Here is a 24,544-nt window from a genome sequence, read left to right on the forward strand (position 1 = left end):
CTGCTATAAGACAAATTGGAGCACTCTGCGAGAGAACTAGTCGGTAAATACACTTCGCAACGATCTGGAAAAATCGTGTCCTATGGAAGATGTATGCAGACCCTGTGTCCACCAAAACATTGTCTCTGCGGTCACACGCACCTTACGCGGCCCTGCCCATAAAGGTAATTAACTTCAACAGTGTGGTGCTGCATCGAGCTCACCCATCTTTGAGCGTTGTCTATGTGCTTGGGCAGCAAGAGAATGCAAAAACCAACGTGTCAACCTCATCAGTGCGGCCTAGCGCCAGTGTTTCGGGAACCGTAATGCGCTAACTGTGCGTGGCGTAGAAATGCGCTAAATGAGCCCGCGCAAGTAACAACGTAAAAAAAACGGTATTCGCACGGGTACGCGGACAATAGCATCATGCTTGCAAGAATAACAGTAACGAAAAAAATTCGCACAGTCGATGAAGTGAAATACTTACGTGCGTGCAGAGACTGCTTCGCTGACCACTAAGCGCTTTTCACTCACGGTCAGTAGTGATTTACAGTCATATGCATATGCATTTATTCTACAATTGTTAAGACTCGACATTACTTTATTAGGAACATAGCACAGTGAGACGGTGTATAGTGAAACAAGAGAAAGAGCAGAGATGGCCCTAACGCTGCAATATTATTGGCTTATTTCGCTTCAGAGATAGCGCACCTGAACAATTCTTGCCGTACGCAATATCTTCAATACAAACTTCGTGCACGATCTACGTTAAGGTTCACCATGAGCGAAGCTTGTTCCAAATTCAGACATTCGAAATTAAAGCCATCCCATGTAAACAAACGTAAAATATATGTAAACAAATATATCTTTATAACAAGTAATGTTATAATCCCTATTGGGATTGACAGTATGTATAAATAAATAAATACTAAAAATAAAAATCTAGCACCTTGGCTGTATCAGTCGCGCTGGCATCTGTGATCACTGCCGCGCGTCGGTTCTCTGCAGGTACCGCGCTCCTCGGTCGCCCCGCTTTATGCTTTGACATTCGGTTATAAGCACCCTGCACCGAACCAGATCCAATAACTTTTGGATGATTGAGCTGTTCAGTTGCGTCGGAAGCGTATGGAGTAACCACCGCATATCTACCAACCACTGACACGCGTCATCGGGCTGCCGGCGCCTAGTTCTATAAGCATTGCCCGACAGCTACGTACGCGCCTGATTTCGCTAAATGAGGCACCCCTCAATCGCGAAACGTAATGATGATCAGATTCAATGGACGATACAGTCACATGTGCCCAGCAATAACAATGAAATATACCGCTGATTAGCACGCCAGGTCTCGACGAAGCAGACGCGGCTGCCGCCGCTACCGACGAAGAAAAACCACATCCACTGGCTGGGCTTCCTGTTTCCGTGGCACACTACACTGAGCGCTCACGCGAGCACGTAAAACATGTAACAAGTCAAGCGGCAGAAGACAAGCGAAGCGGAAGAAAACAATCGAAATAATGCGCGGCGAAGATCACACAACCGAAGTGCGGCCGGCCTGCTCTCGCAAGGCGCACAGTCCAAAATGGCGGCGACGCTAGACGTCGCTCGTGTCGGCCAATGGCGCTGCTCAAACGTCGGTTTGTGAAAATGTCTATAGGCGTCAGAAAAAGGTCCTATAAACGCGCCCTAGGCAGGCGCGTAGGCGCAGACGTCCCGAGCCTCCGCCAGTAGGGGGGCGCCATCTAGTTAAGGCGCCTGCAAAAGCCGCATGTACATGCGCAGACGACGAGTTGCGATTCAGACGAGGCGCGCAATTAACGCGATCCCAATGCGAGAAATTACCCTCTGATCTGCCCGGCATGACGAGGACCAGAGACAACATTCACGCGTGGGAAATGAGACCTTGGCTCCAGATGCAGTGCAGCGATAGCGAAATTCAGCTCCAAATGCGGTAGAGCACGGCCGTTCTCGTGGGATTGGATTTATTATTTTTGTACAGAGCAAAAGTACAGTGCCTAGAAAATACTTGTTCTAGGCTCTGTAGCAAAAGGTAGAACTTGAGAAGTTTTAATGACATTTAGTGACTCACAAAGTCCTAAATACTAGAAGATACAATCAAATCCGTGGGGTCTCATTGACGTTCCGGCGCCGGAGTTTCGGCGCGAAATTCAAAAACTGCAACTTACCTTGATTCTCTTTTCTAGTAATCAAGCTGTTAGCGCGAAATTAACGAACCTACAGTTTTGAAAGAATATAAATCTAAACTAATTTAGTGTTTTTCTTTAGTGTCCTTTTAAAGCTAGAAAGTCGTCAACACAATCTCGTTCGCGAAAAGTTCTCATACTTCCGGCTGGCGTGAGGAGATTACTGTTGATATAAACATAAGTAATAATACACACAAGCACCACAGATAGAGAATCAGATAAGCAATTCGGCAAGGTGGAAAGTTTGGCTGGTTGGTTTGGCTCCTTTGGTATATCACAACGCGACAGACAAAACGCAAAGAAACTTTCACTGAACTTTCCCAACTTTCCATAGTTTCCAACTGAAACTTTAGTGCTAGACCCATGCAATAAACATGCATCTCAGAGCGTGCGCAGAAAGGACCGGTATGAGAAAGGTAAGCATATCAATAAGTCTTTGAGGTACTCAAGTTCTTTATAATGCAATGCGATCGAAGGCTGTGCGATGCATGCTTCCGACAGTTAGCCCATCCGAGCTGCCTCAAGAATTTTCTGTTGCGTCTGCCCGCTGTGCCTATAAAATATGGTGGTGCTGATAAACGTGGGGACACATCCACAATCCCGGCCGTGTGGTGACAAGTGCGAGCTAGCTTGAACTTGCAGGTAATCGTAGTGCTACCACAGACGCACATTAATTCAGTGCCCTGTCTGCCCAACAAACACATGACTGAGCGAAAGTGGAACCGAATACACCACCGAAGTGCGGCATGCGATGCGAATGTTTACATGCCTCATCTGACAGCCACCCTTCCGAGTCTTTGACTAGCTCGAGATTCGCCGGTCGACTTTTTCTCAAAGCGTACCCATCTTGTTGGGTACCCTGTCCTGATGCATCAATATAGTGATTGTGGATGTGTCCCCATGTTTGCCAACACCACCACATTGTATAGTAGAAGGGGCAGACAAAGGGGGAAATTGTTGAAGCAGCTCAGATGGGCAAACTGTCGGAAGCATGCGTCACGCAGCCTTTGATTGCCTTGCATTCTAAATAACTTCGCTGCTTAAAAACGACCAAAAAATACATGTTTTTCAGAGTCGAGACTTGCGAGGATAACTCGCTGCACGTTACATGCACACCACAAGAAAGTCCGAGCCCGACCCGAGCCTGCATCAGAAAACCCGAGCCAAAAAGCACATGCCGTACCCGAGCCCGGCCCGAGCACGTGAAGAAACTGCCCTACCCGGCCCGGCCCGGGCTTTCGGGTAAGCCCGAGCCCGTGCAGCGCTCTAATCTGGTATACTATACATGTTCTTTATCTAGCATTTTTGTATAACTCTAATTATTCTTTTTCTTTTCAAAAATTTACCTTGTACCGCTACCTATGATTTTAAGAGATCAGGTCGTATCCATCTTTTCCCTGCTTTTTTTCCACCAGTACTCTAATGGTCTCTTGCTTATCTCTATCGGCTGATCTGTTGATGTTTCCTTCCACTTTAAACCCAAGCTCTTCTGGGAGTTGCACGTTCCCTACGGTTCTCGCTGGGTGCACGGATCCCGTCGCATTCCATTAGAATGTGCTGAATGGTCTCTGGATCTTTACTGCAGCATGCACATGCCTTATCTAGTTCCAAATATTTGCTCCGGTATGTTTTGGTCCTTAGGCAACCGGCTCGAGCCTCAAATAGCAAGGCACTGCCCTTTGTGTTATCGTACAGATTTTCCCTTCTAATTTCTTTCTTCTCATTCTTGTAAATCTCCATTTTCCTTTTTGTTTACATTCTTTGCATCCAATTCACGGTCTCTATTTCTCTCACTTTCTTTCTGATGAATCCTGGTTGTCTATTTACACTTTCGATTGTCCTGTACTTGGTTGTCAACTTCCTTGACCTCTTCCTCCATTCTGTGTCCATGCTTTTCATGTAGAGATACTTGTGCACTTTAGCCGCCCATTTATTTTCATCCATGTTCCTGAGTCTTTCTTCAAAACTAATTTTGCTCTGTGCTTCTCTGACTTCAAAAGAGGCCCAACCCATGTCACCCTACACTGCCTCATTTCTGGTATTACCGTGGGCTCCCAACGCCAACCGGCCTACTTATCTTTGATTAACTTCCAAACCCGGCAAGATGTCCTATTTTAAGCATAGAATGGCGTTTGCGAATGTTAGCGCTGGCACCATTACTCCTTTCCAGATTCCACGCACCACCTCATACTTATTGTGACCCCACAGTGCTCTGTGTTTCATTATTGCTGCATTTCGCTTCCCCTTTATTTTCAGATTATATTGGTGGTTGCTTGAGTAATTCTTTCCTTCGTTTATGTGTACCCCGAGGTACTTATACTGCTTCACTACGGGTATTACTTGCTGTTGAATTGACACCACGAAGTTACTAACGTCGTCGCGTAGCGCCATCTGTCGAGGCGCGTGGGAACCACTCAACAGCTTGCTCCCATGCGTGCATGCGCTAAGTGGCGGTGACCGGCGCCGACGGCGGCGCGGAGCGGGCAGGGCGGCACGCGTAGAGCTTGTCGTCTGCTAGAAACGTGGGCCCTCGGCCGTCTCAATTTGACAGCAATCAAACACAAAAAACTCCATGCGCACAAATAATAAAAGTGTAAATAAACACATGGTACCGCTTTTATGCACGTATGTGAAACATCTTTACATGTCTTAGAGGAAACAGACGATAAATGATGCTGTACAAAAAGACACTACAGAAGTACTTGTTTTTCACTCCTCAACGGCTGCGCGGAAGCAAACGTGCCAAATTTTCGTCTTCCTCGCTTTGTTTACCATCTCTGCAGTATGTTCATTCATGCCTGACGGAACAAGGTATCTTGATACTTGTGCGTGAAGAGATTGAGCAACAAGACAGTTTTTTTTGTTCCCGGCTGTAAATCTGGGTATAACAAAGGACGCGAGAAGTTTTCGCTCTTCGCGGCGCCATCTGATCTTCAGCTACTGCACCAGTGGCGACAAAAAATTCCTGAAAGTAAGCGAGCGCTTAAATCAATGGACAAAATATACGCGCGACATTTCGAGAAGCACCTTATTTTTGATAGTTATTTCAGCGAGCACAAAGGCGATGTCCTACTAGATGTAAAGAAAGTGCCTCGAATTTGAAGCGGAGCCATTCCTTCAATTTTTTTAGGGAAGCCTCGCGTAGCTCAATGATGCTGAATGCCAGGAGTAGCCAGAAGACGCCAATGCGAAGGACGGCAGGAGCTCAAGGTGTCTGCAACTACAATCTGGACAGGGCAATATGGACAGGGCAGGTGCCTTTCCTTGTCCAGAGACGTGCCGTAATGTAAATTATCAGCCTTTCCTTCGAGTAGATTCCCCCAGTTATGTAGATACATAATATGAGCTTCCCTTGTGAAATTCATAAGCAGAAAATAATGGCAGGAATTCCCAATTATTATGTTTTAGTGAGAATGTGGCAATTTTGCTCGCAAGAGAACCGGGCGACACGAAAAGCATTGCGAGAGAAAAAAATAAGCAAGTGAAGCATTTTAGCACTTGATGCGTGCTCCGATAAAAAGAGTGATAAACGTTACCATTTCATTAAAAGCTTCTTTTCGCTGTCATCTGTCATTGCTTGAGACCGCACGAGCTGCCGTTATATCTCCTTACCATTTGCCTAGTTTTTCTTTCCGTCTTAGTTTCCGTCATTCATTTATTTTATGTTCCTCTGCCTTGTATATTTTCATGTGGCCCACCTGACAAATGCCCTGCATTTGGCTTGCACAAAATAAATGAAATAAAATGATATATGACTTGTTTCTCCTGCTAACGCCATTCCGTGAACCACAAGAGCTATGCCAGCTATACGCGCTGCAGGCGTTAGGGCCTGAGCTGAGCAGACGACAAAACGGATAGGCAAGCAGGCGTGGTTGCTATAATAACTATAGCAACGACGAAGAGACCGACAGACCCGAGCTATTTCTTGCTTTTTTTTTTTTTCTTGACCTGCCCGCGCTTCTGCTCCTTTGGTTTGTTGGGCGCGCCTCTCCCCTCCACAGTTTTTCCTAGGGAGCCTACATGCAAGCGCTTCAATGTAGGCTCCCTAGTTTTTCCTCATCCGTAGCGCCATCTGGCGAACACGCTGTGAAGCAGGAGCCGGCGTTTCGGAATTTGTCCCTTCCAGACGTGCGGAGTCGGCGCTCCTGTCTTATCTTACTCCGTGCGTACTACTAGTATACAGAGTGATCATGCTTAAGTTTAACGTAATTTTTTTTTAAATAAATCCCATCCCATGAGCCTGACCGTGCTCTACCGCATTTGGAGGAGGGCTTGATCATCATTGATGATGATGATCAAGCCTTCCTCACTGCTCATGGAGCCAAGGTCTCACTTCCCGTGCCTGCATGTTGTCTAAAGCAAACGCCGTCCTCGGACTGCTTCCTTGAATTATATTTTTCACTGTAACTCTCAGAGTGCATCGCAGCCTTGTCAATTAGGAAAATATGTGAAAGTATTTGGCGTAAAGAGTAAGTCTTTTATATAAGTAGACGGAACGTTTGACTTTTTTTAAATTATGGTTGATACCTCTTTCATAGGAATCGGTAGAACGCGAAAGTGAAACGTGTGTCTTCACCGACGCTGTTCCATGTTTGCTTCGTAAACTCACTGTCCACTCCACGATTTGCGGGCCGGCGACCATGTTGAAGCATTCAAGATTGCTTAGCGTGCTGCGTCCTAGGGAGCCTACATGCAACGCCGTTTTAGGGTGGTGACAACACGAAAATTTTGACTGCTATTTACCGCCAAATTTGGTGGGAAGCCATTTTTGTCCCCAGTCTTTCTGCCTTTTTTGTCACGCTCTGGTGTACTCATGTTGGCACGTGATCTATTAAATTTCTTTAATTCAGTTTTCCGCCAGTGTGCACAAGAAGCCTGCATACATCTTTAATATACTAGTTGTCTTTTCCTTTTATTTGAACACATCAAACTTACTTTTCTATTGCATGTCGTATGACACATATAAAGCAAGAAGTTATAAGGCACGATGGCGTGCTAGTGGTAGGATTATCTCACGCCAAGAATGTTAACTGCATTAAGCATTGCCGTTGCCTTCCAGTTGTACATAATATATAAAGGGTTCTTTTCGAAGTTTGCTGTAATAAAAACTGTCCTTACTAATCTGTTTAACTAAAACGTAGACGTGCCGTGTACGGCGCTCAGACGCGCCGTTTGTCTCTGGCTGCTGAGGCCAAAGTTTATTAAAAGAAGTTAAGTAATTTCACGTCACCAAGGGTTGCGGGAAGTGTGGTCTGTCGGCTGATCTTTCGCCATTTTTGTCCCCCCAATTAGCCCGCCAATTTAGCTGGCGGCGACAAGTACCCTTACTAAGGCTGTCACCACCCTAAAACGGCCTTGCATGTAGGCACCCTACGGCGTCCTATTGGCGAGCTCCGTCCTGGTGGCGAGTGGCTTCGACGAAGGTGCGAGCATTCTGGTCCGGCTCCGTAGTGTCTACGGCAGCCAGTCGAGCTGCGACGCACACAGCTGCAGGAATGCCAGTGGCAGAGTTCGCACCGTGTGCCGCGAACGCGCGAAGGCATTCTGCTTCACGCTGGCGTGTCTCTCGCCGGAGCAAGGCGACATTCGCCCGGCGTCCTGCGCCTTTTAGCGCAGCAGTTGCCTTACGTGGTGCCACCGCAAGCGAAGCAGTAGGCGATGCACTGCTGTTGCACGTTGAAGCCGCAATACGTAGGCTACGAGGCGCCACAGGCTGATCTGACGCTAACTGCCTACACGAGGCCACAGAAGTAGATGTATTTGTCTCATCTTCGTGCATGTGGATTTAAACGTTCTTGTGGCTTGCGGTTGCGGTTTATATGCCTTCATCGCTGTAATTTTCATAGCAATCTATACTTTTCGAAGTGCAGAAGACTCTGCGAACGCGCACAATCACTACTGATTACAACGGTTCAGCTTGTCGAGGTGGCCAAATAGAAACGCACCAAGTGTCTCAATGCACTGACTTCCCTGCGATAAATTCATAAGAGCGTTTTATGTCCCTTGTCGATGCATGCGTCTATGGCGTAATGGTTTCAATATCGGGCTTCTATTTAGAGGACCTTTGTTCGAATCTTTCCATTAATAATATTTTAATGTATGATTATTTATTGAATAATTATTGTATGAAACTCTATGCACGAGGCTACACTTGATTCTTTATTCTGTGGCTACAACGCGTTGGAGCCTCCACTGAGCTGTGACTACCGAAGCGCTCGTTAGTGCCACGATACAGTACTTCGCTTTACCGCTCCAAGATGGCGACGGCAGAGTCCACGTCACAACACGGTAACAAAGAAAGTGAAACGCAAAGTGAAAGAGGCAGAGACAATTTCATGGTTGGCAGCAATGGAAAAAAAATGTCGCAGTTTCACCCGAAAGGCGAAACATCAATTGCGAGAGCAACTTTAGTATGTTGCTTTAGTATACGGAGTAAGAATAGTAGTTTTATGAACTGTATAAACTTGGACATGCAGCAGCACCAGCAACGCGCAGAACTGTTGTCGACGCCGTCGCCGTTTTGCCCGCGTTTTGCCACCGAACGCGCGCGGCGTTAGTGACTGGTGCCGGTGCCTCTGGCGGCGGCTCGGCGGCCATCAGAATGGGACACTCGTCGAGCAGCTTCGGAAATCTTACCCACCTCCTCGCCTCGCAACGTTTTATTGCGATAGCTATTTATATAAATACGCATTTGGTGCCGCAGCTAAACGTCGCCTCCCCTCCATCCCTCCACAACCCTCCCCGCCTGCCTTTCGCGCGACGGAAGAAGTCGCGTTTGCTCTCTATATATGGAGGAAGGAGACGCTTAATTCTGCAGCCCTTCAGGGAGCATGGTGCAGAACGCGCGCCTGTTCTGCGCCGTGCATTCGCTCCCCGTGAAAGTGCGCGTCCCTCGCGCCCTTTCACTCGCACATACAGCGTCCGGCGCGTGGCGACGATTTCATCGCCGTTGACGCCATACTGGACCTCACGGCAACGGCGATGCCAACGGCAGAAATACTCTTTGACTGTCCATATAATTGCTATCGCAACAAAAAAAAAAAAAACTGCGATGACAAACCATCTCAACGAAAAAAACGAAAACAATTTATGATAACTCAAAAGGAAGCTCCTGACTTTTCTAAGCGAGATCACGATGCCTTAGAACGCGTAGGTATAAAGTGAGGTACACCAAGGACGAAGACGTATGTGCTTGCTGCAGTAAAGCGACGGAAACGATGGACCATGTTTTATTGGAATGTGAAGAAATCTACCCAGCTGCCAGTTTAGGCTCCTCTGGCCTCATTGAAGCTTTTGGGTTCAGGGATAGCAAGGGGAATGTAAACATGTCCGCAATAGAGCTTAGTAAGAGGCGATTGTATGTTTTGTGGCAGAAAAGTAGGGAGACCACAAAGAACGGACGCATACAAAAACAGATTTCCCAGTAATGGTTAAGAAAGTTTGATGCTGGGAATTCTTTGTAACTGGGTGTTATCTCAAAAGTGTAGGTAGACATTAGGCAAATAATGACAATAGCTTGGCAGCGCAATCCACCACCCCGTTTCAAACTGGACCCATCCATCCATCCATCCATCCATCCATCCATCCATCCATCCATCCATCCATCCATCCAATTACATCCGTCACATCCGTTGCCGGCAATCAGTCGTTAAACCCGGCATAAAACGCTTTGTAGCTAAAAAGACACTATACGCTCACTCGCATAAAAAGAATAGAAACTACCGAAAAATTACCGCAGAAGTAATCACACAATGGCTGTCGATGCTAATGTGATTAGCATTCGAGAAATGTAACGACACACCGTATTGCAGACGTCACTTTGATATAACGTGTGTAGTGGTCATGCTGAGACTTCTGTTTCTCCGGATATACGTGACAGGCTCCACTATCGTCCCACTTTGCTATGTCACTCGCTTGCTAAGGTCACTTGCTTGCCAACGAGCACGGCGCAATGACGACAACTATGTGACATTGACGCAGTGGCGGCGAGGGAATAACGAAGAAGGAATGACGTCGGTGGAACGACAAAGGCGATATGACGACGATGACATGGCGACATTAAGATGACGGTTCTTAAATGAGGACGATGGTATAATGACGAGAGCGTCACGACGACGAAATGAGGAGAATGGGATGACAACGACGGTTTGACGAACAACCGGATGACGAAACAGGAATGATGACGATGGTGCGACCGAGATGGCACGAGGACCGTGGTTTGACAACAGATGCATGATAGCTACTGTCTGATGACGATGCAGTGACAACTGCGGGACAACGGTAGGATGACAATGAGATGACGGCGCGTGTAGGACGACAATGTCGTGACGACGGCTGTATCACGCAGACTGTACGACGATGGTATGATGAGATTCGGATGACGAAACTGGAGTGACGACGATAAAGTGACCAGGACGGCAACGTGCCGGCGATGTGACAACGAATGCATGACGAATCTATGACGACGGCGGCATGACAAAAGCCAGATGGTAAACTTAAAATGACGACGATATACGATAAACCTAAAATAATCCTAATCACATTGGAAATGGAAAGAGAAGAGGAAGGAGATAAAGAATGGAAATAAAAGATGAGGCGGAAAGGAAGAGAAGCACAGGGAAGTTAGCCAATGTAAGGACAGGCTGGCTACCGTTTTTTTTGGGGGGTAAGGGCACAGAAGAAATTAAAGATGATGTAGGAGAGTCGAATATAAAATGAAGCTGCCTCTTCTCAGAGGAAGGAATCTAGGGATGTTGATGCCAACCGCCCTCATTAATTAAATTATGAAGTTTTACGTACCAAAACTACTATCTCATTATGAGGCACGCCGTAGTGGGGGACTCCGGAATAATTTGGACCACCCGAGATTCTTTGTCCCCACACTTTAACGTGCATCTAAATCTAAGTACACGGGTGTTTTTCGCATTTCTCTCCCATCGAAATGCGGCCGCCCTGGTCAGGATTTGATCCCGCGACCTTGTGCTTAACAGCCCAACACCGTAGCAACTACGCAATCCCGGCAGGTAACCGCCCTAATCAAAGATGACTTTAAACGCTTTGCTCTGCTTCCTGAGGACATTCACACTGATTGACAAAGTTTTAAAGTTTTTGCATGCTGCATTGTGCACAGGCGGGCACTTTTTTCTCCAACTTGCAGTATCTTCGGAGCTTCGCAGTATGTTACGAACACTAAGCTACCTGCCTATTTTTTTTTCTTTAACAGCGATAGATCAGACGGGCTCATTCCCTTGGTCGTTTTGATGACCGCCGGTGTCATGCCTGGAATTCCTAAATTATTTACGAAGGAATCTCAAAGAAATAAGGTTCTCATTGTAACACGACGATTCAAACTACCAACCGAGACATTGTCAGTCCAGGATCATACCTTTTAGCCACTCTACCGCTGTGGAGAATACTAATCCTGCTGAGAGCACGATCGCGATATCAGAGTTCGCATAATTCTATAACTTGGTAGCAGTGCTTTACTGAAAGAGGTGCTCATCGTATATCAATTTGTAGGCGTGCCAACATATCACCGTGGCATGTTCTCGTCGGGCCACAGAATCGACCTGGTTGCCACGACCGCAACCAGAAGGTTCGATGACACACGTATGCGAAAGCGGCCAGATATAAGCGGCGTCATTCGATTCCACCACTACTGACCGCAATTCACATTTGTTGCGAGTTTAGAGGGTACAGACAGCACAGGTTCGCTCAACATGTTTGACTCCTCTCTGCCTGCTTGCCTGATCGCCGCCGTAGCCACGTTACAATATGGCACCCGTTATTTTAGATGCAGTCTTAAATTTGCTACGTACGACTCGTGCTTGACTGTATTCCTTGCAACTTCCTTGCTCCGACTTTATGCAAGGCCGTACCTGACAGACAGCCGTTAAGGAAAAAAGAAAAAAAAATAGTGAGATCAAGAGGAACTGAGAAGGGGGAGGGGGGGGGGGGGGGCAAAATACGCAGTAAGCGTAAAGCGTGTAAGTGAAGCAAACTGGCGCCGCTTTGAAGGCGCTTTAATGGGCGCTGGCCGTGAACCAGAAGGAAGAGGCGGCCTTTAGCAAGACGCTTCGTGTGCTCCGGAACTCTCCCGGGACGGGGTATCTGCAGGGCGATCACGTTCGGCGCTGCGGCTAAGAGCGAGAAAAGTACCCCCGCCTGCTACCGCCATCGCCGGTCGCTGCTGTTGTTGCAGTTGGAGAAACCAGATCGCAGCCGAACCATCGGGTTTTCTTCCTTAGCGGCTGCCTCCTCTCGACAGTGGCGCTGCCACTGCGAGCGGCGGCAAGCGTGTGGTCGCTTTCTTGAAAGTTACGTACACGAATGATTGGTCCCGTCTCTCAAGCAATTTTCACGTCACTCTCGTTTCCGCAATACAGCTTTAGGTCAAGTGCAGAGGTTCTAGGGCAGAGTTTCTAGACGGACAACGTTCTAAGTCACAGCTCCCAAGAGGACTTATCGCGGCAGGCTACAGTCAAGCGTCTTTATAACGAAGTGCTCACGACATGCAAAATTCTTCGTTGTACAGCCCACTTCTTCGTAAAGGTCATGCCCGGTAGCGTATTTACAATTGCTAGTAGGTACAGCGTTTGACCGCTGGCGCCGCGCTGCGCCGCTCGCGCGTACCATGTTTCTAGCCGCCGCCGTTGGAACGGAGGAGGCCTTGACGGAGAAAACGCTGGGCTGGTGGTGACTAGCCTGCTGTTGGGATCGGTGGTATTATAAACGCATCACTGTTTTGATGATCCAAATATAATCTCACTATCAGGGAGGGAGCAGTCTACCTGACTGGAGCAGTATTTTTTTATTTGGGGTGTTGCTACGCTGCGCTCCGCAACACCCCAACGACCGCCGCTTCGCGTCGGCGTCCGGTACCACGGCTGCCGCCGTGGCACCGGGGTTCAAAAAACCACGCTGGCAAACGAGAGAAAAAAAAAGAAAAGCGTGATGTTAAACAAAAAAATTCTAGCCCGGTGTGGGATTCGAACCAGCGTACGCCGCATGTTCCCAAAGCGAGCGCCGTAGCCACTCGAAGGGCAACCATATGAATGCGTTCGAGCGCCCTCGGCGAAAGAAACCACCTAGAAACGCGGTACACGCGAGCGGCGCAGCGTGGCGCCAGCGGTCAAACGCTGTACCTACTAGCAAATGTAGTGTTGCTGCCCGGTACCACTCACACAGGAAGAGACTAAGCACGTCCAACAAAAGAAAATGTTAATTTAACATGAATTCAAGAAAGACTTAGTGAAATAAGTAGCTAATTTTTTGTGCACACTTCGTCTGACAGAATACGCGACTGCAGCCGACCCAATTGCACCAAATTTGTCTGAATGCCCGGCGGCGAAACTCAGGAAAACAAACGCGGAAACCGCATTGCTTGCCATCAAAATCCTTCATTCATTTAGAGGATCTTCATCACTGTTGCATTCATTGATATACGCGTCCTTTAAACCCTAGATATCTTTGAAGACGTCGTCGGTCGTCAGTTACGATTACATCATGACGTCGTCATCAACTGCCACGTGTTCATCAGATGCTGCACCCGCTGATGCAATAGACTATGAAAACACCTCGTGATATCCCTAGCTATACTGGTTCTTGCGTTCTTGTGCCCCTTTTCTCTTCAGTTTTTGCTCTATACACTTACACTTTCCCATCATGCAGGGTACCTACCGAAAGTACCTCTCATTAACATTCCCGCCTTTCTATACACCGTTTACAGCGGTTCATTTCGGGAGCGTCAGTGAGCTGGTGCTACCAGTATGGACGCCACAGGATGCCATACGGCGCTTAGAGGATCTTCATCACTGTTGCATTCATTGATATACGCGTCCTTTAAACCCTAGATATCTTTGAAGACGTCGTCGGTCGTCAGTTACGATTACATCATGACGTCGTCATCAACTGCCACGTGTTCATCAGATGCTGCACCCGCTGATGCAATAGACTATGAAAACACCTGGTGCTATCCCTAGCTATACTGGTTCTTGCGTTCTTGTGCCCCTTTTCTCTTCAGTTTTTGCTCTATACACTTACACTTTCCCATCATGCAGGGTACCTACCGAAAGTACCTCTCATTAACATTCCCGCCTTTCTATACACCGTTTACAGCGGTTCATTTCGGGAGCGTCAGTGAGCTGGTGCTACCAGTATGGACGCCACAGGATGCCATACGGCGCCTTCAAGGTACAGCAGAATTGCTGAGTCACTGCAGTGAAAGGTTGTGCTACTCCTGTTGACTGTATACGATTACATATTGCCCATATGAATCAAAGTGTTCCCTGGTACACCTGAAGAAGTATCCTCCGACACTATCGGATATCAGCGTGCCATGCAGTACCAATTGGGGCAAGCATGAGTTTTCTTGTTGTGCTGTTTAAAGTGTGTGCGTGTTGTAGAATTTTTTGCAGGTTAGACCATTCAGCTTCGAAAAATATACCTTCACCTTAGATATGAATTTGTTATGAGCAGTTACGAGCATGCGTTAGTTAGGAACAATTAAGTGTTGTTTTGTACAATTTTGCTATCGTCGCACTCTTGTGCTTTTTAACGAAGATTTCGCGTCGTATTTTATTAACAGGCGCAGATGAGTGGTCAGGGCTCGTACGTATACTAGTAATCGCAGTGGACTGTGCATGCAGTCGTGATGATAAAACGAGAGCGATTGAAGTCTACATGTTGGCGTCATTTCACTGCAAATTTTGCTCCGATCACGTAAAATATAGACAGCCAGCTTCGTTCAAGCGCAAAACATCAATACACTTCAGGCGCGAAATTTTATTTCCTTCCATTTTTTTATTCGAATGACTGATTCGGTAACCGTTAAGCTAATATTAAAATACTGGACGTATATATTGATGTGACTGCTCGCCGCCTTATGCATCTCTAGGAACTATTAGTACCTCGCTTGTTCAGAAAAACCGATGGTGGCGAGAGGCAGCTTGAACACTACCCAAATAAATTTTAATGGCACTAAAGAAATGATTGCTTCACACATAGCCTCCGTCACCACGGATTAGACAGCTCTAAGGCGGTAACAGCCATCGGTTTTACGAGAAAATAGCTTTTACCACAAAATAATCGGGCATCGCTTCTTCGGTGAGCGCACACGCTCCGACATGGAGAATTCACTCGCCATCATCAGGCTACAATAAGTGAGTGAAATAACTTTTATTACAGGTCCGGCGTGGACGCGAACTCGTCGCGCACCCGGCTAGTACCACGTCGGGACCGGCAGGTCTAGCCCACCGGCCCGGCCAGGCTACAATAAGGCCGTGCTTAAATTATCGCCACCATCAATGTTAGTTTGTGCTTTCGGTTGAAAGCATTGCATCACTGGTGAATACAAAGTCACCCCGAAACCCAGAACAGCACTTTTCTGCATTCACACAACATATGTCGTCGGCTTTCGGGATGGCGAAGCCAAAAGGCGCTCAATGGCGGCCTGGTCACGTGTTCAAAGATGGCAGCGCCCATGCTGCTGGATGTAAACGGTCTACAGATGTTTTCTGTCTCCATGCAAGGTAACGAAGAGACGTTAACATGCCCAGTAGACATGCTCTGCCCAGTCCTCGAGTGCCTTGATCTCTCTTCTGTTGTGTCTAGCCTCGGAGTTTGTGTTGACAGTTATAATGATACGGAGGCCATACATTTTCGTTGATTTTGTATGCTGTAATACTGAGAGTGTAATAAGCTATAACAGATCACGCTGCAGACGCTGTAGCTTTTTTTCTACTTTTTTTGTTATTCACATAACAAAAGAGGAAGATAAGGGCACCCAAATACGGCGTTGGCTCCTGCTTCAGCGCCATATTTAATTTATTCGCGCTTTGTTACCTTGCACTGTTACGCAGAAAAGTTCCCCAACAGTTTCCAACATTTACTTGTAACGAATGCACCAAACTCTGCGCCCTAAATGCCCAACAGGGATGGTACCAGAGACAGAAAATGCTGGGACTGCCTCACAACATACGCACTCACGTTTCAAACATGCATCTACCAAGTCATCTTCATTTCTAGAAGCAATATAGTTATGGTCTATGTAATACATTTTTTAAGATCGGAAACTCAAGAAATACAAGCGGCGCCGACACAGGCAGTCTCGTTCATATACACTTTTCAATTTTCTTCGATTTGAGATAAGTTCAGGAATAAGCACAGGAATCACCTTAAGTTAACATTTCGATAGGCAAAAATCGCGAGTATGCAAAAGGGCGTTAGACTCTCGGTTCTCGTATCGTCCAAGTGCCTTTTAGATGTCGCGTTTTAGACCGCAGTACTTTTACCGCCTATAGATTCTTGAGAACCCTTCCCCTCAAACATATAAAAAACATGCCTGAGAGCCCTCTTACACAGTTATGACACTTGTCAAAATACTTGTATCAAACGTGCGCTACACTCGCCGTAACATTTCTCCTAATGTCACGCAAACAACAGTATACTTAAGTTGTCGTTCTCGAAGAAGCTTACGAATGCACTATTTTTGGCACCACAGCAAACGTTTCCTCGCAGAATCCTATCAGGTAAACAACGAAACTTTCGGGAAAACTAACTAAATTTTATAAAACTAAACACGCTAAAATATTTGTGCCACCATATAATGAGACGTCTTAATATGCTAGCGCTTCTCAGTGCACCCAATAAAATACCTGCACTTTCCTTTGTTTCACTCAGTGACTACCGCCGGGGTGACGTAGTGGCTATGACGCTCTACTGCTGAGCCCGAAGTTGTGGGTTCGATACCCGGCCGAGGCAGCCACGTTACGATAAGGGCAAAATACAAAAAAAAATGATCATGTACTTAAATTTAGGTGCCTTTTAAATAATAACACGTAGTCAAAATTAATCTTTAGGCCCACAGTATGGCGCGTCTCCTGACCGCAGCGTTGCCTTGGGACGTTATACCCATCAATCAATCAATCAATCAATCAATCAGTGAGTCAGTCTTTCAGGGACTATCACTGGACTTTAAGTTTCGCAACTTTTATTCTGTCGGCAAAAAGGCACCTCTCACCAGTGTCATCACGGTCCGTCATAGAAATGTCTTGCCGTACGATTTCACCTTCGTCCAGAATTTGCTGATCGTCGACACGACGTTGTCGACAAACCACATCACTTTTCCCGGATAGTTCTCGAGAGCTCGCGCACCGGCGGAGTCTAGCTGCGGGTACTTCAAGTGCCGCTTCCAGTACTGGCATCGGTCTTGGCGCAGATGCGAGCCCGTAGTGTATCTCCGCGGCCGCAGGGATAGATAGGAGCCGTTGCTCCTTTGAAACTCGTCCCAGCGAACGTCTTGAGTGCTTGGGTTCCTGAAAGGCAGCAGAACGAAGGGCGTCTCCTTTGTCATCGGACACGGTGCGACGTCACGAGAACGATGATGCAAGGGCAGGAAAGAGGGGTCCCCGATAGCACTGATAACGGGGAAACTGGCAAGCAAGAAGCCGCAGACGTAAGCAAAGTGGGATTCTCTTTTTTTTTTTTTTCTGCTAGCAGTCACGGTCCCTTTAGCCTTTTGAATTGAACGCCTCATTCCGCAGAGTCTGGAGGGCGCGCTGGCTAACCCACATCCTGTGGCGCATGGTCACATGCTGTTTACTTTGTGTTTGTTCGCTTGCCCTCGATTAAGAAGTGCACGTGCACACCATGTAATCATGAGTACAAGAGTACAGTTGTTGAATGCTATCGTAAATAAACTGACAAAGAATAACAGCGTGGTTCGCTGGAGGAGACGGGAGCGCTTCGCTGGCGAAGTGCTCGTGGCACGAAGACCTCCCTTACGTTGAATGAATTGTGAGGCGCTTGGACAAAGAAAACAGCATCGACCACTTAGAGGAGAATGCCTAAATGTATTGAGCATGACACGGGCGGATGCAACCGAAATTTGGTACTTATACATTAAATTTCATATCTGACAGCAATTGGGGAAGCTGACATAAAGTAATTAGGAAAAAGAATAAGGTCCACAAAGAACATATTAGTGTTCCTGCAGCAGGCTCGTTTCTATTTCTGCGTTTTGTCTCCTGACCGTGCAGCCGCAGGCAAGAAATCTTCCGGCGAGGTTTTACGATTTCTTACGTACGGTTTGTTACAATATCTGTCATTGCTATGCGCCAGGTGCGAATAAAAGCATGAAGTTTCTATCAGCTAGGGCTTGTTCGCGTAGTAATCGAGCGTAAAGCTTTCCCAGACGTACTCACCCTGTCTTGGCAAAGGTGACCCACATGTCCATTATGTTCTCGGAGAATCGTGCCTCCTCGTCCGTGTAGTGCGCCGGCAGCCTGAAGGGCATGCCGAAGACGTACTGCACTTCGTCGCTGTGCGGAACGCCCATCCAGGGGCCCCATATGCTGGACTCGGTGCGGTGCTCGAAAGAGTAGTAGAACACGCGGTTACCGCGCCTCCCGTACGTGTAGGCGAAGTGCACCGAGGGACAGACGAAGAACAGGTCACTCACGATGTCAATTAGCCTCCCACGCAGACGCTCGTCCTCGCTAATTGCAGTGGCGCTATCTTGAGCGTCTAAATACACTTCGAACATGTCGTCAGGAACCGGCGCGTGCAAAGCGTGTAGCAGGATTCGGGCCACTTTCTCCGTGTCCTCTCGTGAGACGGGTTGCGTCGTCTTGAGAGGGTAGAGGTGCGGAAAGCCGAGAAAGAGGAAGAGCGAGCCTTCGTCTGCATTGGTTCCAATGAGGACCTCGCCGTCTTGGAACTGACCCCTTTCGATCTGCACCAAGTGCGATTTGGGCATGAACTCATCACCGTGCACGGGCCTCATGCTGATGATCTTGCCTCGTGAGAAGGCGATGTGCGCGCGCAGGATCTCATCGGCGCTCTTGGACCGCAGGCAGCGTACGACTAAATCGGGGTGAGAGAGTAGGTCCTCGTCTATGCTGCTGGCGCAGCCGAGGGTGCTGGCAAAGTCGTTCGAGACCCGTATGGCTTCCTCCGTGGAGCTCATGAAGGTGGCAGAGTAGAGGCTCCCGCTCTGCAGGATGGCGCGCTTGAACAGGCCACGGCTGAGGGGAGACAGGAGGTGCAGATTGGCCGAGATGGCTCCGGCGCTGACCCCGAAAAGTGTCACTTGGTTGGGATCACCGCCGAAGTTGCGGATGTTGTCGCGCACCCAACGCAACGCGAGCAGCTGGTCGTGAAGAGCCATATTGCCAGGGGCGTCCTCTGTGTCCGCAGTGAAGAAGCCGAATGCGCCGAGCCGGTAGTTCATCGCGACCACTACCACGTCACCCAGCGCGGCAATCACGGAGCCGTTGTTGTAACTATGGCTGGCCGATCCCATGATGAACGCACCACCGTGCAGCCATACCATTACAGGCCGGCTAGGAGAGTCCGTTTGAGGAGTCCACAGGTTGAGGTAGAGGCAGTCTTCGCTGTGCCGGCTCTCGTCCTCGAAGCCGGCGCTGAGAAAGACGTTCTCGGGTTGCATGCACGAATAAGGCATTGTCGTCGCGTCCAACACATCTTTCCAAGGCAAAGCGGGCACAGACTTTCGGAATCGAAGTTCGCCCGTCGGTGGCTGAGCGTACGGAATGCCGAGAAAACCGAACACCGTCTTGTCTTTCACGGAAATTCGAATGCCACGCACCAAACCGCAAGTGGTGTTGACGACGTGCGATGACGCTGCCGAGATCAGGGTCACGGCCAGGAGCGTCACTACAGGAAGCCTGTTCATTGCTGAAGGAAAGAAATAACGTGTTAGAGCTCAATAATTAACTCCTGTCAGTAAGCTCACTAAAATGTTTTTTTTTTCTTCTTTTACGTCGCGATGCCATTACTTGAAAACTAAAAAGAGTTCTGCTTCGGAAGTTGTTGTGATTTGACCCCATTTAAAAGGTATAGTGCTGCCCTATCTCTTAAAAACTATTTTTCCTTCAACGTTTCAATGTTTGTAACAGCTGCGCCAAAGGCATCACTTTCTGCATATCCTGGCAGCGAATCAAATTTCTGCTCTCGCACCCCTGGCAATATCCCTGGCGGACAAGACATTCGGTTCATTGGGTCAAGTTCCGGGACGCGTTTGTCTTTAAGGTGTGCAGACTCTTCAGAAACGAGTACGCAGAAAGTGATAAGTGTATCTTTATCGGAGTGGCCGATGAAGCTATCTGCAGCGAACGTACAAGGGGAACACTGACATAAGTCAACCCTGAAACACACCTCCATCACTTTTGTAGTGACGTTACATCCTGTAGATTACAGAAGTGGTAGCAAACAAAAGATTTATTGCAATAATTTATTCACGATGTCAGTGACAAGATGACGAAGCTTGCCATGCCTATCGTTCAAAATATATGGTGTTCATTTGCTGTATACGTATATGCTTTCGGACATAAGAAAGAAAGCATCTGTCACCCCGATATTTTCACGGTGAACCATTTCATATTTAGCCTAGTCACGCACTCGTTTGTAATTTGATCATGAAGTACATGTACAAAGTTTGGAATGCCGTAACTTTCTGGGATTCTCGCCTTATTTTAAAACACGGAAGTGCCATAACACCCTGCAACGTACTATATAAACCAAGGCACCCAACTAACCGCCGTGGATCCGGGATATTATAACGTGCTTTACAGAGTTAGTAGTTCTACGTTGGCACACAACACGGTACAAATATAAGTAACTGCCAAAAGTATTGCACGCTGCAAAATGTGCTGTTCAAGTCGTTATAAAAAATATAGGAGAGAAAACGGAATATTTTTACCTGTTGGTAACCCTCCTGCATGTGACCGCATCCCTTCGTCTGTCGGCAAATACACTGATTCAGATGTTAGGTGTCGTCAAAGCTTCTCTCTAGGAGTTGCTGATAAAGCATGCGATCTGTTTGCGGATAGCTAGCGTTTCTCATTCTTATCGCGGATACTCGTGCTGTGTCAACAGCTGCTATCGGTGCTTGCATTTGCGTAAAGCCCGACGTGCTCATTTGTAGTTGCACAACGTGAAAAGGAAAATTATAAAAAAATCTGTCTTTGGGTGTCAGCACCGTCTTACTCCTTCAATGATCTCACAACTCGCTGCCATAAATTGAAAACAAACATCACGGAAGTCTTCTGCGATAACGCCTGTTCAAGTTCGAAGGTCTGCTGGTGGGACACTAATTATCTAAAGCGCGCACATTTGTCGCATCAAGCCGTCATCAGATGTTTCTTCAGAAGCACCATGAAACTAAATGGACGCATTTTCGGCAGTGGTAGCGCCTAATGCTGCACTCAGAAATTATAAATTAGAGTGTAAGTTACTAAATTATATAGTTAACTAAAAAGCCTATTTTTATGTCTGCCATCACCATCAACGTGGTCCACTTTTCTTTTTGGAGGTGCTTCTTTTTGTTGTGTTAAGTCAATCGTCGCTGAAACATGGGGTACTTACTTTATAATTATCACCCTACGTAATGCTCTACACATTCCGTGTACCTATGGTATTGCAATAATAATAATAATAATAATAATAATAATAATAATAATAATAATAATAATAATAATAATAATAATAATAATAATAATAATATAATAATAATAATAATAATAATGCTTTATTGCTCAAAGTTACAAGGACACAATAGGTAAATCAGGCCTCCCAAAGCCGCATCTGGCTTGAGCGACAGTGCCTGGCAGGCATCAGAAGCGCATAAGTTTTAACTGCCACTCATTTGACGTCATTTTAATTTCCATTTAGTTAAAAAAAGTTACTTCCAACCAAAAGTAAACGAGCACTGAAAAGGAAAGGGTAATTCACCGAGGCGCTTTTTAAATTGTGCCACATAACGTTTTTCAATTTAGATTTAGTTGTAGCTCGCAAGACACTTGGAGATAACTGATTAATATATAGAAGAACGCAGTAGTCTCGTATTTGCTTACCATGCCCTGCACAACGCTTGGGTACAAAACTTACAATACATTTGAATGTACTGAGCATTCAATACGCTTGAATGTTTTGTACCAGGCCACATATATGATCGGCATTGGTCTAACGAGGGACGTCACGCGCTGAGCAAGCGTTCCGACTAACTGGCTCCAACCTGAGACGTTCCATTTCCCGACCACTGTTGTACACTTCCAACCTCCATATTCTTGTAAGCCTCCGTCGAGTTGGCTCACATGTATGTCTTTCACGCTCATGTTACCAAGTTTATCTGTTATTTTTTTAGCAAAAACAAGTGTTTAACGGTACTGACGCGCAATCTTTTCTTGTGCGCGAAATATCCCCTACGGTAAACGTGATGTAATCTTATCTTCTGTGTCTTAACGTAAAATGCTTTACCTTATGTATGGCGCGAAAATTCTGCGAACCTGCACTGTTTGTGATGCGTAGATTTTACCTCAGAGAATGTACTTAGGTGAATATTGGACACTTTGCAACGATGTCCTTGATTCGGATACGACCCTTCTCGCAGAATAAATTTAGTGAATCAATTACTGTTCTGCAGCAACTGTTTATTCATTGTAAGAATAGGAGCATTTTTATGGCTTCCCTGTTTTTACACCTAGTGGAATATTATTAAAATATTGAAATCATATGCCAGATACTCAAGTTCATTTGACCTCTACATTTTAGGTTACGCGTTATCTACCTCTTAGCATTTATACGGGCTTCACTTAGTTGCGGACGCCAAAGTAAAAAAAAAAGAACACATGAAGAGTGATACCTGGATAAAATTTATAAGTAGCAGTCCTGCGAAAGCATAGCTTACTATAACAGCGATTACGTGTGGCGATGTACACATCAAAACATCAAGAGCGCCGCACATTACAATGGAATTATGGGTCATGTTCCTACTTAAATATGACGACGAACTTTTGCGACAAACTACCAACTTATCTCAAAGGACTGACCCATTTGAAGTCATAAGCTGTCTTGAATGGCTGCCGTGATGGTAACACACCTAAGAACGTTCACGCCACTTCGACGCTAGCGCAGATGTTCGCCATGACTGTCAGATCTTGTAGTAACTGCGACCATAAAACCGGCGGTGCAGATAAATTCGTCCGAATCCCAACGTCGGCGGCTCCTTTCTCTTCGATAGCGAGGCCGATCTGTGCCGACCATTCGAGTAGTACCCCTCTCGAGAAGATAAGAGAAGAGCAAAGGATGTCACTTGAATGCACGAACCTGACGACAAGGAAACCACATATCTCCGAACGCCGCAGAACACGTCATGCGAAGCATCGGCGACATCTGTGGGAAGCAAAACAAGATAAAAACAGCCAACGAAGGGGATTGTGGCTTCGGAGGAACTAAACTTACCTGACTACTTCGAGTGCAAAGCTTTCATAGATGTTTGTCACCCTCTACCATGCACTTCTCACGTGGTTCAGGTATACTACAAACGCTGTTGTGCGTGAATCGTAAGATTTCTAAAACAGTGTTGGCAAATCTTTCATGTTGTATGTAATAATGGTTTTCTTGTTTTTAAATATACAGTGTGTTTTTTCTGTATTTTTCTTTCTTTTTTTATCTTGGATGAGGTACCTTTTCAGATGGTTCAATGATCCCGTATCACCTTGCAAGAAGGTATATAAAAGTAAGCTTTCAGTTTTTATTTATTTATTTATTTATTTATTTATTTATTTATTTATTTATTTATTTATTTATTTATTTATTTATTATTTATTTAGTAAGTCAGTCAGTCAGTCAGTCAGCCAGTTAGTTAGCTAGTTAGTTAGTTAGTTACTTAGTTAGTTAGTTACTTAGTAAATTACCTTTACTTGCGGGGTTCGCACTGTTCGCACCGTTCTGCCTTCATACAGGATGACCTGCCTTTACCGAGACATATTGTTCTATACCGAGCACTGACTGTCTTCGTTTTAATATTTCAATAGGATAACAGGGCAAGATACGGGATTAACATAAACCTCGCGCTGTTATCTCATTTAAATTCAAGATGTACCAACCGGCCCAAGTTAGCATTCTTTTGCCTTCGTATTGGTAGAAATTAACCCGGAGCCCTCCACTACGGCGTGCCTCATAATCAGAACTGGTTTTGGCAGGTAAAACCCCAATAAGAAGAACAAGCCTTTGTATATTGTTACTTTAGTTTAGTTTAGATGGCTGTAGGTAAACCTTTTTACGATCTTAAAGGGGGCAAAAGTGCTGGAAAGTGGCAATAGAGACTTAAAATGTCGTCGATATCACCGAGTGCTCAGTGTGATGATGACTGTGGCTATAGAAATCGGCGCCAAAATTAGACTTGCTTCTAAATACTTTTGATTGATAAGAAGACGTATTGAACCGTAGGGAACTTGTCAAAGGCGATAGCGAAGCAGCAGTTATGTGATTTTTATCTGGTGATGAGTGCCCACATAATCATCTTCTCTACGTGAGCGAAACTAGACATGAGCATCCAACAC

The 24,544-nt window shown here is 46.4% G+C and overlaps 2 protein-coding genes across 4 annotated transcripts in view; one reads left to right on the forward strand and one right to left on the reverse strand.

Moving 5' to 3' along the window:
* Window positions 1–24,544, forward strand: part of LOC119455715 (beta-1,3-galactosyltransferase 5) — a 238,683-nt gene that overhangs the window by 150,016 nt on the left and 64,123 nt on the right. The window lies entirely within an intron of this gene.
* On the reverse strand, window positions 17,153–23,177 carry LOC119455716 (acetylcholinesterase-1-like). Of its 2 annotated transcripts, none has more exons than XM_037717141.2 (3): window positions 23,030–23,177; window positions 18,383–19,877; window positions 17,153–17,494 (listed from the first exon to the last, which is right to left on the reverse strand). In XM_037717141.2, exons 1-3 carry the CDS (start codon window positions 23,031–23,033, stop codon window positions 17,218–17,220), a joined length of 1,776 nt encoding a protein of 591 aa, XP_037573069.1. In that variant the 5' UTR covers window positions 23,034–23,177; the 3' UTR covers window positions 17,153–17,217. The 2 variants fall into 2 exon arrangements, with proteins under 2 accessions (XP_037573069.1, XP_037573068.1); XM_037717140.2 differs by lacking the exon at window positions 23,030–23,177 and adding an exon at window positions 20,902–21,000.

Source organism: Dermacentor silvarum, chromosome 6 (genome assembly GCF_013339745.2).
Source record: "Dermacentor silvarum isolate Dsil-2018 chromosome 6, BIME_Dsil_1.4, whole genome shotgun sequence".
Lineage (NCBI taxonomy): Eukaryota > Metazoa > Arthropoda > Arachnida > Ixodida > Ixodidae > Dermacentor > Dermacentor silvarum.

Bases quoted from the DNA above. Each gene is read 5' to 3' on its own strand.
- LOC119455716 (XM_037717140.2), bottom strand. From the start codon at position 20,932: ATGCGGTCACATGCAGGAGGGTTACCAACAG. The intron at 19,878-20,901 runs GTAAAAATATTC...TCTTTCCTTCAG, and splicing joins TGCAGGAGGGTTACCAACAG to CAATGAACAGGCTTCCTGTA. The intron at 17,495-18,382 runs GTGAGTACGTCT...GCTGCCTTTCAG, and splicing joins GTCACCTTTGCCAAGACAGG to GAACCCAAGCACTCAAGACG.